At 54.2% G+C, this 15,175-nt stretch overlaps 1 protein-coding gene across 1 annotated transcript in view; it reads right to left on the bottom strand.

Moving 5' to 3' along the window:
* The window catches only part of LPCAT1 (lysophosphatidylcholine acyltransferase 1), a 36,617-nt gene extending 25,998 nt beyond the window's left edge, over positions 1–10,619 (bottom strand). The window contains exon 1 of the mRNA XM_081090219.1: positions 10,364–10,619. Coding sequence (XP_080946345.1) covers positions 10,364–10,498 — 135 coding nt within the window. The 5' untranslated portion in view covers positions 10,499–10,619. The remainder of the gene's footprint in view (positions 1–10,363) is intronic.
* Positions 10,620–15,175: the final 4,556 nt, after the last annotated feature.

Genomic DNA, 15,175 nt, shown 5'->3' with positions numbered 1-15,175 from the left:
GGACGGGCCTTTCCCCAAATCACTGGAGGGCTGGTACCAGAACCCTCGCTCACATACCTGGCCATATAAGAGGGCCCATGTTGGACGTCCAGAGAAGGAATTGAGCCAGACAGGTACACCAAGCCTTTTCCTGGGAGGGGGACTCCTGGGACAGGAGCTATGAATGAGGGCAGATCAGCTGGAGACTGGGGGTGGGAGGACAAGGGCTCATCTTTGGAATGAAGCATGCACTAGGGTTCAGAAGTTGTTGGAGCAGTGGTTTCTGGGGCTGGGTCTTGTGCACTCCACTCCACAAACACACCCTGGGAAGCTGGCCTTGGTCATCTCCAAGCTTGTGTCACGAGGAACAGGTTGGAGATGCAATGCATTCATCCCGCAGGAAGCTCTACGGGGCAATGTGAGATAAACAGGAAAGCCTTGCCCAGGGAATTAATCTTGTTTTTACTGTTACTTATTAAAAAATAAATAAATAAACCAAGCTGTTCTTGCCAATCCTGATTTAGAATAGACAGAATATTCTACAACTGGGAAGCTGACGCCTGGTGCCCTGAGAAGTTGGCGGTCCCCACACCTCAGCCTGTCCAGGCAGGAGGTGGTCCACAGAGCCACGTAGAAACAGTCAAATCTACTGGGGCCACTTTCTCCTGATGCAGTGAGACGTCTCATTTTATTTTTCTTTTTAAAGAAAAAACAACTTAGAAAAAGTACAGTAATCCTCACAGGAGTCCCACCAGCTGGCACAACCCAGCACTTTCCTTAGAAAACTCCACCAGCCACAGCAGCCTGGAGCCGAGCCTGGAGGAGCTTCCGAGGTCAGCCCTGGGCCCAACGTGGCAGATGCTAACCCAGCAAACCCGCCCGAGCTCTCCGCTGTGCTTCCCCGTCACCACCACATCCTTGATAGATACAAAACACTGCTGGGCCCAACTCTCTGCTGCCTTCAGTATGGGATAAACGGGAGCGTTCACACTGATTCTAAGAGTTAGAATACGTGAATGCAAAAGGGAAACAAAAAGCTGATGTCTCAACAGTCGGGGTCGGTTTTACTTCGTCACATACAGGCCTGCTCTTAGGAAAAAGCTTCCTCTTTACAGAAAGAAGCATGAAGGCGGCTATGAGCCAAGGTGTCAACGTGGGAGATGGGGTGGGAATGACTGCTGGGGGGCCAGGGAGTGCAGGTCACATCCGAGGGCAGCTTCAGACGGAGAGTACAGAGTGTGTATTGGGTACCTGGACTTTTGTGACTTGTCCAAATTCACATGGACTATTTGCCTTTTTCTTACTAACATGTGAATGCTGACTGTCTTCCTGACCCTAGGTGTCAACTGTATCCCACTCTGAGGCTCCCTGTCCACGGACCTGCGTGACCGTTAGGATAACCTGTACCTCCAATGAAGAAAACTTCCAGCACCCATGCTTACTGCTACATACGTGCTATTTCTTCTTAGCTATCCCACTCAAATCTAAAATTAAATGCAGCTTTTCTAAAACAGCTATTTTTGTCTTTCAAACTCTTAGCCAACCCCAACATCCCTGCCGTCCCCATCATCACTATTCAAGAGCTCTCAACTCAAATCTTAGCACTCACTGCCCAATCTGGAGGTGTCCGCAAAGTGTCTCAGTCATTCCCTTGGAGTTACACTCTGCCCTGCAGTCGGTGGCCAAGCAGTCTTCCTGGATGGCCGCACTGACCACTCTAGGCCTGCAGTGATGGTGGGTCTCCTGAGGCAGCAATGGGCATCCACAACGCTCCTCAGAGGTCAGCACCTCTGGTATACAGCAACCCTCAACATGACACCCTATAATAGGAACCGCCCCCTTCCCCCTCCCCCCAACCAAGGAATCCCACCACCACCACTACCAGACAGTCCTTGCTTGCCTGCCATTTAGCCAGTGCCCGAGGGTCCAGCCAGAAGGCCAGCTCAGGCCTGAATCTGGCTCCATCAGCACTGATGGTTTCACAGGCCCAGGGTGTGCAGGCCCCTGGCACTGGGAGCTGGGGGAGAGTTTGAGGCAGTGAGGCCCACAGTCCAGCTGGTGAAGGAAGCATGAAATGAACCCCTCAGTCAGCAGTCAACACAGTGGGCAGCATGGGGCTTCCAGGTGAAGGGTGCAGGAGTGCAAGGCACTGCGGTGTAGGTGGGCCCTTACTGCTGGGGTGCTCAGCAGAGCACTGGGCCCAAGGACATGCGGCAGCAGGTGAACAAAAGAGCCTCCACACGAGGCCAGGGAAGCAGACCCTCAGGGACATCAGCAGCCACCTGCCACATGGACTCAGGTCTCCAGGGAAAACTACCACCCAGACACCAATGGAGGCTCACTCGTCTGTGGCTGGGCTCCAAGACAGAGGAGGAACAACACAAGTGAGCAGACAATAGGTGTCCAGGTGTGGTGGGCACACCTGGAGTGGGGTGGGGGTGGAGGGGATTATCTCTTCTCCAAGGGAGTTGAGGGAGGTCTTTATAATGTCCAGTGGGATTCAAGCAAAGACTGAGAAAGTGCAAGGGGGGAGGGGCATGGGAGGGGTTCCACAGGGGGAAGGCTAGTGCAAAGGCTCTGGGGCTGGAGGCCAGGCTTGTGGGAGGGGCAGGTGGGGCCAGACGGCTAGGCAGGCAGGATGGGCAGGGGTAAAGCACACAGGCAGGACAGTCACATGGGACACTAATGCTCCACTGGTTCAGAATGATGGCATCCTCGTGGTCCCCCCCGCCCTCCCCCCCCTTGCCCCCCCCCCCCGCCCCCATGCTCTCCCTGTCTTCACTCCTCCTACTCCTCAGTTTCTACAAAATCTCATTTACCTGGGTTTTCAGGGCCCCTTGGCTGGAGCCCAGAGTCTATCCCTGTGGCCCTGGGATTTGGGATGTGAAATTCCACAGTAAACCAAAAGGCAGGTGGGGGTCCTGGGTGGGGGGCAGAAAGGCTGGGAAGTGTAGCTTCCTGGGCTGGACATTCCACTCTGGGACGAGGCTCAGCTCCCAGGCAGGAGCTGGCTCCACATCCCGTCTTAAAGGCCGCAGGATCCCAGCAACACCTGACCTGCTCCCACGGCACCTCACTGTGGGCAGGACACCCTGTAATTACATGAAGAACACAGAGTTCCACTTGCAGAAATGGACCCAGGAGGCTGGGAGCCCCACAGATGGGTGTAGAAGCCCAGGACAAGCGAAGCTGGATGACAGCCCCCAGGGGGTGGGGCAGGGCCCCACAGAAGTGGCCTGGTGAAGGGCCAGGATGCAAGGGCCACTCTAAAAGGTGCTGGCTTATCTTTCAGAATGTTCCTGAGGGATAAAAACTTAGGAGGAAGCCGAGGGCAGTGGGGAGGGGAGGGCACAGGCCAGGCACAAAGAAGACCTCGTCCTGGTCCACTGAAAAGTGATGTCCAGAAAGAAATGACAGGGTCAGAACACCAGTGGTCCCAGTATGGCACCGGGAGGGGCCGGCAGAACTAGAGTGCTGCAGTAAGCACCAGAGACAGACAAGTCTGCTCATCTGACAGGTGGGTCCCTACAGGCCCCTGGCTGTGTCCCAGATAGAGCAGCAGGTCTCTGTCCTTGGGGCTCACAGGCCAGAGAGGCCTCAGGTGAGAAAGTGAGGCAAAGGCCCCAGTCCCTGCTCCTAAGCCAGAGGTTCTCAACCTGTGGGTCGCGAACAATGAAAATACACCCTGCATATCAGATATTTACATTACGATTCATAACAGTAGCAAAATTACAGTTATGAAGTAGCAACGAAAATAATTTTATGGTTGGGGGTCATCACAATATGAGGAACTGTATTAAAAGGTCGCGGCATTAGGAAGGTTGAGAACCAGCGCACAGCCCCCACAATTTAACTGTCTGAAGTCGGGTGTGTCCCCCCTCAGGCAGCAGGGCCAGGGTCAGTGGGCAGCTTCATGGGTCATGTACCGGGGGAGCCTCTGGCTCAGGGGGGGGGGCAAGCAGGGGCAGGAAAGGTAGGGGGTGCAGACCACAACACACGGGAGGCAGGGACAAGGATGCTGTGAGCACCCCAGCAATAAGGGCCCACCTACACAGCAGGCCTGAGGGATTCTGTCCCCAGCTCAGCTCAGCTCAGAGTTGTAGCTCAAGGAAATCCCTTATCTCTAGGGGCCTTCATGTCCGAATAAAAGAATCTTGAAATTCAAGAATCTTGAAATCTAGCATTTCCAGCCACTTTTATTTGTTTAGCAAATACCTGCATAGCCAGCAGGGCCCAGGTGACAGGGTGTCCTAAATCTCCCATGGTGGGGCCCTCCCCAGAAGTCCTGGGCTCCCAGCTATGGGGAGAATGCCTCCAACTGCAGGCAGCCCCCCACCTGGGCACCTACTCATGACTACACCCAACCTCAAATACAGACAGTGACCCAGAATATCAGGGCTCTGCTCCCCAGCTTCAAAGAGTCTCCAGCCCACCAATAACATTGGTCGGGTGAGGTTGGGCCTGGCACTGGGTCCTTGGTGCCAGTCAGCACAGGAGTGGAGAGGACCCCAGACAGTCTGTCCCCTGGCCAAGCACGGTGGGGAAAGACAGGAGTGATCGGAAGACACAGGGTCAGCTAGGGTGGATGGAGGGTGTGGGGGCATGGTGGCTAGCTGGTGGTGGTGGTGGGGAATTCTGCTGTTTGCTCTGTATATGAGACAGTCACCCATGCCCCCTCCAGGGGGAGCCTGGGAGAGTAAATGCGCTAAGTTAGAAGACCCCCATCCCAGGGTGGGCATCCAGGGTCTGATCCACATGGGGCCCTTTGCCTGTCAGCATTCCTGGCTACCTTGGGCACCAAGGTCACCTGTGAGCAGCTCAGGCTCCGGGGTAGCCATGGAGCACCAGGCCTCACTGGGTGTCAACTGCTGGTCTTCACCCCCCAGATCTTAGGGAACCTGCATGAGACACAGCATGGAAAGGCCCAGCTCTGTGTCACCAGCCTAGGGGGTTGAAATATTAAAATTGTGAAAAATTTTTAAAAGAAGGTTTTATGTGGCAAATAATTTTTTAGGAAGTATCACTCTTTGGGCTCTGAGATGGAAACCTGACTTTTAAGAGGAAAAGGGCTGTGGTCCCATGGACACCTGCATGTGTGGTAACACAGGGCGAGGCCAGGGCTCTGTCCATGATGGCCTGTAGTAGCTAGTGGACTGTCACCAAATGCAACAGAGCCCAGTAAACGTGCCCAAAGGAAGACAGGAAGCCGACTGCCAGTGGCCGTGTCTGAACAGCATTTCAGCACTTAAAACACCTAAGCTCATAAGGCTGAAACATGGTTAAAATGCCAAGGAACAAAGAACTAGCTTTTGTTTTTTAATCTGTATTGAATTTATTGGAGTAACATTGGTTAATAAAATTATATAGGGTCCCAGTGTACAATTCTATAATACATTATCTCTATATTATATTGTGTGTTCACCACCTAAAGTCAAGTCTCCTTCTGCAACCAGGTATCTCCCCTTAACCCTCTTCTACTTTCCCATCCCCCTTTCCCTCTGATAATCACCACACAGATCTGTGTCTATGACTTTTTTACTTAATCCCTTCACCTTTTTCACCCAGCCTTCAACCCTCCTTCCCGCTGACAACTGTCAGTCTGTTCTCTGTATCTATAAGTGGATAAAAAAAGCTCTGGTTTATTTACGAAATGAAATACTACTCGGCCATAAAAAAGACGTAAATCTTACTTTTGTGACAGCATGGCTGGACCTGGAGAGTATTACGCTAAGTGAAATAAGCCAGTTGGAGAAAGACAAGTACCATATGGTTTCACTTATATGTGGAATCTAATGAACAAAACAAACAAACAAACAAAACAGAAACAAGGCACTGGCTTTAGTCCTGCAAAACATGGCCCGGGGGCTGCACGGTGACTTGGGCTGTAGAAGGACAAACACTATGACCACGCTCAAACATGTTATTTCCAAGCACATACTTTCTTCTGGGCTCATTTTCAAAATAATGCACTTCACAGCTAGGCCACGGCTAAGTTCATAGAACACTAGGAATGTTAGAAACTAACTCAGGCCAGGCCAGGTCGCCCTAACCCAGCCCCCAAAACCCACAGGAACTCCAGGGGATCGATGGGGGCTCTGTCTGCTCTGGGGATGGTGGCACTTTGTCCTGCACTTTGCAGGCCCAGGGGGCAGGACAGGGGGCAGGGTTGCCAGCAAGGCTCCAGGTCTCTGGGCAGCGGGCAGGGCAGGGGTAGGGCTCCTTGGAACATGGAGTGTGGAAGCCTTGCTCAGGCTCACCTGGAAAGGACAGTTCAGGGCTCTCCTTAGATCATCTAAATCATAGGGGGAGGGGGTGGGGGAGGGGGAGGGTTTCCCCTCTCAGGGCCCTGACACTTGTGGGCCTGGCAGGGTGGGCAAGGTGCCCAGCTCCTGCAGCATGGCTTTTGTGTGTATGTGTGTGTGTATGTGAGTTTATACTTCTGTGTGTATGTATGCATGTAATGTGTGAATATGCTTCTGAGTATATGTGTGAGTGTTTATATACACACATATAAAACATACACACCTGTTAACAATTCACATTTCAGGACAGAGGAGTATGAAACTAAAAGACAAGCCTTTTGAATCTCCCTTCCCACCCTCAGCATTAGCCACAATTCGGTGTCACGTGTGGACCGTTCCAAACATTAGAATGGTGAGTTAGAAGAAAAAGGCAGATACCCATGGACGGGGCTCCCTGGAGGGCCAGGGCAGATGTCTGCATGCAGCAGCCATCACTGCCCTGGACGTGGGGACAGCACTGTACTTGGGCCTGTCTCCTCACCTGGGATGTGGGTATATAGTACCTGACCCTCCACTGACCCCCTGCTCCCACGGCTGCACTGAGTGACCAGTGCAAGGACACTGGGAATTCCCCTGGACCCTACTGGGCTACAAATGTGCCAACAGAGGCATCACCATCAGAACTCCCAGGTGGTCAGAGGTGGCCAGAGACCCAGGGCCTGGTGTCCACTTGGAGCCTCAGCCTCCTGGGCCTTCCAGGCATCTAGGGAGGGCGCAGCCTTCTCTGTCCTCCCATGGGACACACACTCTCCTGGAAATCCTCCATTCCACGAGGGGCTTCTGGTCTCTATTACCACTTTCAGACTGGGTCACCTCCCATTTAACCACTCCCTAACACCCCTGGCAGAGCTGGGGTTACAGGAGGGCCTGGATAAAGACCTGCTCATTATGTCTCAGGCATGGAGCACCCAGATACAAGGGGCGGCAGGGTGGGTGTGATGGGAAGGGCTGGCAGGTCACTGGAGCAGGAGGGAAATGCCAGGCCTGGCCTGTGTGCATGGGGATGGGGGCACTGGGGCCAGGGTACCAAGACCACGAGTGGCCCAGAATGAACAGAGTGTGGGCTTCCCTGCTCCAGAATGGCCACACCTAACCCAGGATCCAGGCTGAGACCAACCAAGGCCACCGCTGCTGCTTTTTTTTTTTTTTTTTTATCAAAACTAAGGACTTGTAGAAAAGACCACCCATATTGGGTGAATTCCACAAAGGGCTGCTATCAGCCCTGGACTCCACCCTCCTGGTAATCCTCTCTAAGGATTAGGCAGGGGGAGGGGTGTGCTCCTCAGCTTCCTCCCTCCCAGGACTCAGTTCCAAGGTACACAGGAAGCCAGTCAGCTTTCCAGGAAGTAAGTGCTCACTGACACTGGTATAGGGAGTTCAGAAATGGGGAAACTGCAGAGCTGGAGGTGGGATACACTCACACTCGTGGGCTCCAGCGGGAAGCACCCAAAAACCCAAGTGATATAAAACCACTTCATGATTTCAGAAGCAAGGAATCACCATGTGACTAGCCCATATTATACTATTCCCAGTTGTCAGCTCTTACTGTGCTGTTTTCTGTCCAAAGAGTTGCTTAAGCTCCTTGCTAAATCTGCAGTTAAATGACAGATGGACCGGTCATTAATCCACATACAATGGTTCTTCCCTGGCAGCAAATTCTAGCATATAAATACAGGTCTCCTGACTGGTTTATCTTAATCAGAATTTAGGTGAGTTTCTGAGCTCCCACCGTGCTACATCATTGCTGAATCCATTTACTTATTGATTTGGGAGGCAGGCTTTCTTTGCTTGGATAGTCCAATTCACTCTGTGGAAATGTTACCCTAAAATTCAGTAGATAAAGGTAAAAGGCTTGGCAGACAGAGCACTGCTTGATGAAAAGCAAAATATGTCTGCTGAGCAGGACTTGGAACTTGAGAGCAGAGCTACACACCCTCATCCACACACTGCTGACATCTGAGCAGTAGCGATGACTTTGTTACAAGTACACGTGATTATTCTGACTACGGTTTCTGAAACATTGTGACAAGGTGTACACAAGGTATCCCGCCCTTCCTTGGAGGCTAAGACATCCCACCCACCTGTTCTTTTTCTGAATGTCATCCAGATGCTGCCTGCCAACATCTAAAACCAGGATCTGAAAGCGGTCTCAGGGAAGAACAGCCCACAGGCACTGCTCCAACCCTCCAATTTACAACCCTGTGACTCCTGGGGAGGGGAGCTGAGGATTTCTGACTCTGCTCTGACATCCTCCCTTCCACTTGTTTATTCATTCAACTAGCTGAGTCTCTGCAGTGGACCTCACCCACCTCTGCAGTGAGCACACAGTTTGGGACAGGACAGACGGGGGGGGGGGGGGGGGGGGGGGATCACTGCAAACGTGACAGGGATGTGGAGGTGGCCCTCTGGGAACCTCCAGGGAAGAAGAGCTTCTTCCTGGAGGTGATATTTCACCCAAGAGGGAGGAGCAGAGAGGCAGGGACAGAATGCCCTACGGCAGCTGGAGCCAAAGGTGTGGGGCAGGGCCCAGAAGGGGCCTTGGAAACCACCTGAAGGGCTCAGGGCTGGCTTGGTCCCCAGGGCACCTCAGGGGATTCTAAGCAGCAGAGCAGTGGGAGGAGGAAGGCCTCCTAAACCAGTGGTGGCCAACCTTTCAGACCTCACAGACCACCAGTGGTCCGCGGACCACCAGCTGGCGACCGCTGTCCTAAACCGCTAGAGTCAGGGGGGGACCTGAGAAGGGGGGCATTCAGGAGCACAGAGGAAGTGACTGTGTCCTAACACCCTAGTACGCTGGGCACAGCACCTAGTAGGTGGTGAGTATGAAACTACAAGTGAAAGAGGCACCGGAAGATACCGGTGTCTGGCTCTGGACACACAGGGGCAGGGACCAGGAGTCAACTGGTGACAACCTTGCCCTTTCCTATCATCAGGAGGGACACCACCCTCTCCGTTCTCTTCTCTCTTCTCTCTTCTCAATCTCCGCCGGTTTCCTCTGCCACCCATGCCAACTGAACCAACCGAGAAAGCGCTTCAAGAAAAGGCGGGAGTCCCAGAAAATGACAGCTTTAGACTGACTTCAAGAGCGTTCACTTGAACGTTATTTCAGGTGAGTTACATTACACATTAAAAAATTCTCAATGTCACGCCCACCCACTGGACAGCCACTTAAGTCCAACATCTGCGCCTGCTTCGGTGTGTAGTTTTGGAGCCTGAAGAAAGGCTGACCTGTGTGCGATCTTAAGAAATCCAAACGCCACCACTAACAGAGCCCGAGACCTCACGGTCAGGGAGTCATTCCACCTGGTCAGACCCCACGCGACACAAGGAACCAGTGTGGAGGCCCCCGGCGTCCTGCAGCCGCCCATCCCTCAGCCAGGACCAGCCGGCCGCACACATAAAACCGGATGGGGGGAAGCGCACACTGTTCCCTCCCAGGCTGGAACCGAAGTTGTGTCCAACTGCTTCCGGTTACGGACTAACCCCCAGGGGAGCGTCCCTCGCGCACTCCCCAGAAAACAACTTGCTAACAGAGAAGCGCAAATCCTCCCGCTGTTCATCTTCAGGGGACACCACACGGCCCGCACCCCAATATTTCTGGCACTGACTCAAAGGATCAACTAGGTCCTCACACACGACGAAACTCATCAAGTGACAAAGTCACATCCAGGGGGTCCTCTCCAGCCCCGCGCGAGTCCTGCAGGAGTGGACAACCGGACCAGGGAACGAGCTGCGCGGACCGAGCTGGGGGGAGGGGTGCGGGAATCAGGGGAAGGGGTGCAGAGATCATGAAAAGGGGTGCAGGGATCAGGGAAAGGGCGTGAGGCCGGGTTCGAGGTGCGGGGGGCTGGGGAAAGGGAGGAGCCAGGTTTGGGGCACGGGCGGCGGGAAAGTAGGAAGGAGACCTGAAATGGGGTGAGGGCGTCGGGGATGCGGGATGCGGGCCGCAGGGCAGCGTGGGGGGCGCGGGCGGCGGGGGCCTGAGGGGCGGCAGCCGGGCTGGGCCGCGCCGGGGATCCCTCCCCCGAGTCCCTCCTCGGCGCGGCCCAGGCCACGGGGCGCGGGGCGCGGGCGGCACCGACCTGGGCCTTCTGCAGGGCGCTGAGGCGCAGCTCGTGCACGAAGGGGTTCCGCCCCGGGGGCGCCAGCCGCCGCGCGTCGCCGGCCCCCGCGCTGGAGGCGGGGGCATCCCGGGGACCGCGTCCCCGCATCCTCATGGCCGCGCCGCCCTCCGCGAGGGTAGCCGAGGAGCCGGGCGGGCCGGGCGCGAGCCGGACGCCGAGTGGAGCTGAGCGCAGAGCGGGCGCGGGGCGAGGATGCGCGGCGCCAGGAGCGGCCCGGTGTGCGGCCGCGCAGGCGCGGGAGGGGCGGCGGCGTGACGTGGGCGGGGGGCGCCGGAGGGGGCGGGTCCGGGGCGGGGCTTCGCCGCAGACCCCGCCCACCTCCGTCCCCGAGAGTCAGCCCGACCCCGCCCCCTCCCGGCATCCGGAGGCTTTGTGGGGCTGCGCGGGTTGGAGGAGCGCTGGCCGGACCTCCGGGACGTGCAGGCCGCCTGGTCCCGAGAGGAGAGGAGGACGGTCCGGCCCCAGGTGCGGCGAGGGCCGCCACATCGCGCCTTCCGCCGCTCAGCGCATGGCGGGGGGCGCGGCCGTGGTTCCTGAACTGACCCACGCGGGGGCAGGGTCGGGGGGGTGGGGCCCGCACCCGCCCAGCACGCGTGCTCCCCGGCCCTCCCGACCCCGGTCTGGGTGGGAGGCCGCCCCACCTGCTCAAATCCCGAGACCCCGGAGGAGCAGGGCCTGGCCGCAAGCACGTGTGAGAGGCCACAGCATACCGTCCCATTAGGGCTCCCACACCCCCTTCCCCCTGCTTTTCTTAGCTCTCAGGTTACTGGGAGGCGGTTTTGGGGAAGGAGGTTCTCCTGGCCTCTTCGTCCTTGCCAATTCTGGCTGTTAGGGCAGGCCTCATCCAGACACGGGGGGCCACCCAGCCCAGGGGCCCACCCGGGACGGTGGGGCCAGGCCGGAGGGGGTCCATGGATGCATTTGCTACCTGAGACCCAGTGTTTTGAATCAAATGATTCTCATTCCCTAATTACTCTGGTTCATGGAATTACCCCGTGAAGGGGAGACATTTGGGGATCCCTAATTTATGGCACAGTATTAACTAGGGCAACAATGAAATAGCTCCATGTTCAACATAAATTTCAAAAGTCCTCCTCAAACCGTTTGTAGTGAGCACGGCTAACTTTCTCGGCACGCCTCTCCTTGTGGCCCAGTCAGTCAGGAGATGGAGGAGCAGGCCTGGTGGCGCGTGAGGGAGGATGCTGGGACACAGTCTAGTCTAGTCCCTTTGTTCACAAATGGGCGTCTGACATCAGGGGCAGGAGCCCAGCTCTGCCTGCATTGCTCTAGGGCTGCAGGAAGGTCAGACCTCGCTGGGGCTTTGTGATCTGTGAGGGTCCCCGGGCGGGGGTCAGGGAGTAACTTGACCCTCTGAATACCCATCTGAAGCCCTGGCCTCTAACACGGTGAAGTATCGCCATGCTGGGCCCTCTCTGTGTTTTGATGGAGGGAGAGAATTGGAACCAGACAAGAGGCCAGTGGTTCTGGCCTCCTACACAGCAGCGCTGGTGAGAAAGGGAAGGCCAGGGCTGGGTCCAACACAGCTGCAGAGCCATTACGCTTGGCCTGGGCAAGTGAGCGCTCCTGGAACCTTGGTTGGCACACCTGTGAAAGGCACTCTGTGCTGTGAAGACGTGAAGGCCTGGGAATGCAGTGGCATTATTTGCTGGTGGGCACTGGCAGGCACCAGCCTCTGTGGCCATCAGCACTCTGCTGATCTTTGGGAATTTGGTTGGTAATTGCTCTGACCTCAGACACCAGAGCCCAGCTGGGAAGGCTGACGGGGCAGTTTGAGAGGAGGAAGAGGGAGAGGAGAGAGGGGAAGGGGCTGGGGAGGGGAGGGGGGTGCTCCACTCTTTCACAACCAACAGCCGTGGTGGACCCTGGGAGGCCAGCCAGAGCCAGAGGTCACCAGAGAGCAGGGTGGAGGAATGAGGGCTCAGAATGGCGGGTCCAGGAGTTGCCCCCTCAGGAGGACTGGCCAGAATAGAATGGAGAGGTTGTCCAACTGTAGTAGACAGCAGTGGAGACCACCCCACAGTGAGCCATGTGGTGGACAGGGAGTGGGAATTCCAGGAGTCTCTTTCTGGCAAGCTGCCAGGTGAAGGAGGAAGGAGGGTAAAAGGGAGGCGTGCAGATGGAAATGCAGGGTGAGGAGGTGTGGGGGAGGGGGGCAGATCCAGGGCCTTTGCTTTAGGGAGGGTGCTCTCAGGTGTTCCTAGGTGCAGGAGCAGCTGAAAACCCTTGGATGGCCCCATCTCAGTCCAGAGGACCCAGGGTGGGACCCCTTCCTGCTACAGCTGCAAAGGAGAGACAGCTAACAGGGTGGGTTAGCCACTGTGGACAAAGGTTCCTTGTGTGTGAGGAAGTGAGTTGTCTCTTGGAGGCTAAGTGACAGGTGGGGGCTGGCAGGTGGGCTTGTGGGGAGAATGGTGCAGGCTGGAAAGTTGGCTGGCGGCACTGGTTGTTCACTGTTAGGCTTCAATGTTGATAGTGTGATGGAATGTTCTAGAAGTCTCAGGGGATTCTGAAAGCTTGATTAGGAGAAGTTGGTCTTCGATCTGGGGTTATAAGCAGTTTCTTTCAGAAGAGGGGAATAGGCTTCCATTCATCTCTGGGACTTAGTTTCTCAGTTTTGGAAAAACCACCAAACAGGCCCTTTAACTGCTAAGGCAAGTCCCACATGGTTCTCCAGGAACCTTCTGGAATGCAGATGCTGGGAGCACAGGAGCTGCTGGCCTTGCTCGGTCCCTGTGGCTCCCTGCTCTTTTTCTCGTTTAAGCAGGTAAATGGAGAGAAAATTCTCTCCCACGGCCTAGATGAACTGAGGATGCAGGTGCCTGCTGACTGCTGTGGGGCTGGGGATTTGTGGTGTGTTTAATTGTTGAATTTTAGTCTTATTTACAGAAAAGGAAGATGTTCTTCTTCATTTCTTTCTAATATTTATTTTTAGTTCTGCTTTTCATGGTTATTTTTATTCTAAGATTTTTTTTTCTCTACATGGCAACCCAATATTCTCACAACCATTTACCAGTCTCTCTCCCACATGTGGCTCCACTTGGTACATGAGCAGAAGTATTTATAAAGCTATTTCTGGGTGTTCTATTTTATTCTATTGGTTTATTCGTTCCTGTGCTGGCCCCACACTGCGGTCACTTCTATCTTAGAAATAATCTGCCTTAGTAACCATAGGGTGCGTTCCTGTTGGCACTTCTTTTCATGAGTTGCCTCAGCGATTCACAGGACTTGTTATCCATCCAAATGATAGAATCAGTTTGTCTTGTCGCTAAAGGTTTTTACTGGAAGTTTTGTTTCAAGTTGCATTAAATGTGTAGATTGTTTTCATAAGAATGTGTTGCTGGGTACCTGGAGTTTGGTGTAATCAACTGTGGAAAGACACAGACAGGGGAGTGACTATTATCAAGGGAGAACTTTTACTCACAGCTCCCTGCACACAAGAGGCACACAGGGACATGGGGCCATAGGGCAGCGGTTCTCAATCTGTGGGCTGCGACCCCTTTGGGGGTCGAATGACCCTTTTACAGGGGTCACCTAAGATCATCGGAAAACACATATATAATTCCATATTGTTTTTGTGATTAATCACTATGCTTTAATTATGTTCAATTTGTAACAATGAAATTGGGGGTCACCACAACATGAGGAACTGTATTAAAGGGTCATGGCATTAGGAAGGTTGAGAACCACTGCCATAGGGGGAAGAACCAGGAGAGGTCAGGGGGCATAGAAAGTGAGGGAAAACCATGGGCCAAATCCTTTATTTGTGATTAGAGGCCTAGTGCACGAATTTCGTGCACTGGTAGGGTCCCTAGCAGCTGCCGGCTGCCAGCTGGGGCCTCCCTCCCTTCCCCTGGCTAGCCCTACCCCCTGGTCGAACTCCCGGATGAACTCCCTGTCCAGGGGACAATTTGCATACTACGCTTTTATTATATAGGATTTCCACAAGAGGGAACAGGCCAGAAAGGGTAAGCAGGCTTATGTTTGGCTAGTTTGAATAATTTCAGTGAGGGGCTCAGGGTGTAGGGCTGCCCCCTATTGTCTGGTTTCTGCCCTGAGGTGATTAGGGCAGGGACATTGGTCTGGAGTTTGAGTGCCTGATTGAGGAGAGGGTTGGTTTGCATTTGAAAGGTGTGCTCCCAGGCAGGTAGCCCTGGGAGAGGCAATCAGTCTGCAAGGCTCCCAGATGTCAAAGCATTAGAAATACCGAAAATAAAACATGTTTCATACAGAATATATGATACTTTGCAATTTTAAGCATTGTTTTTCACCAACATGGTTATTTTTTTCATTTATTTAAGTCTTCTTAAGTTCTTTAAGAGCATTTAAAATGTTTCTCCGTAAGGATTCCATATTTATTAGATTAATTCCTGGATATATTATAATTTTGTTGTGGTAAAATAAAGGAGTCTTACTGTTTGCTCATGGCTCGTATGGAGGAATACTACTGGTTGTGTTGATGTTGTTGAGGTTGTGTAAAGACAGACTGTGGGAGACCAGAGGCCATGGTGGATGTCCCTGTCCCAGGTGGCTGTCCCTGGCCCACGCTGCTGTCTCTGCTCCAGTTGGACGCAGCCCCAGGGGGATGCAGCTGGATGAGGGACCCCAGCACCTGCAATGGACCAACCTCCCAGGTAAGCCACAGAATAATGAGAAACAGTAAGTCCTGTGCTTTTCAGTAGCTAAGTGTTGGCATGTTTTGTTAAGCATCAATAGTATCTTCCAAAAGGCAGGTGTTTTAAATTTTGATGA

This window comes from Myotis nattereri (assembly GCF_964212035.1).
Source record: "Myotis nattereri genome assembly, chromosome: 4".
Classification (NCBI taxonomy): Eukaryota; Metazoa; Chordata; class Mammalia; order Chiroptera; family Vespertilionidae; genus Myotis; species Myotis nattereri.
The sequence above is the reverse complement of the archived record's forward strand: the minus strand, read 5'-3'. Positions and strand labels throughout refer to the sequence as shown.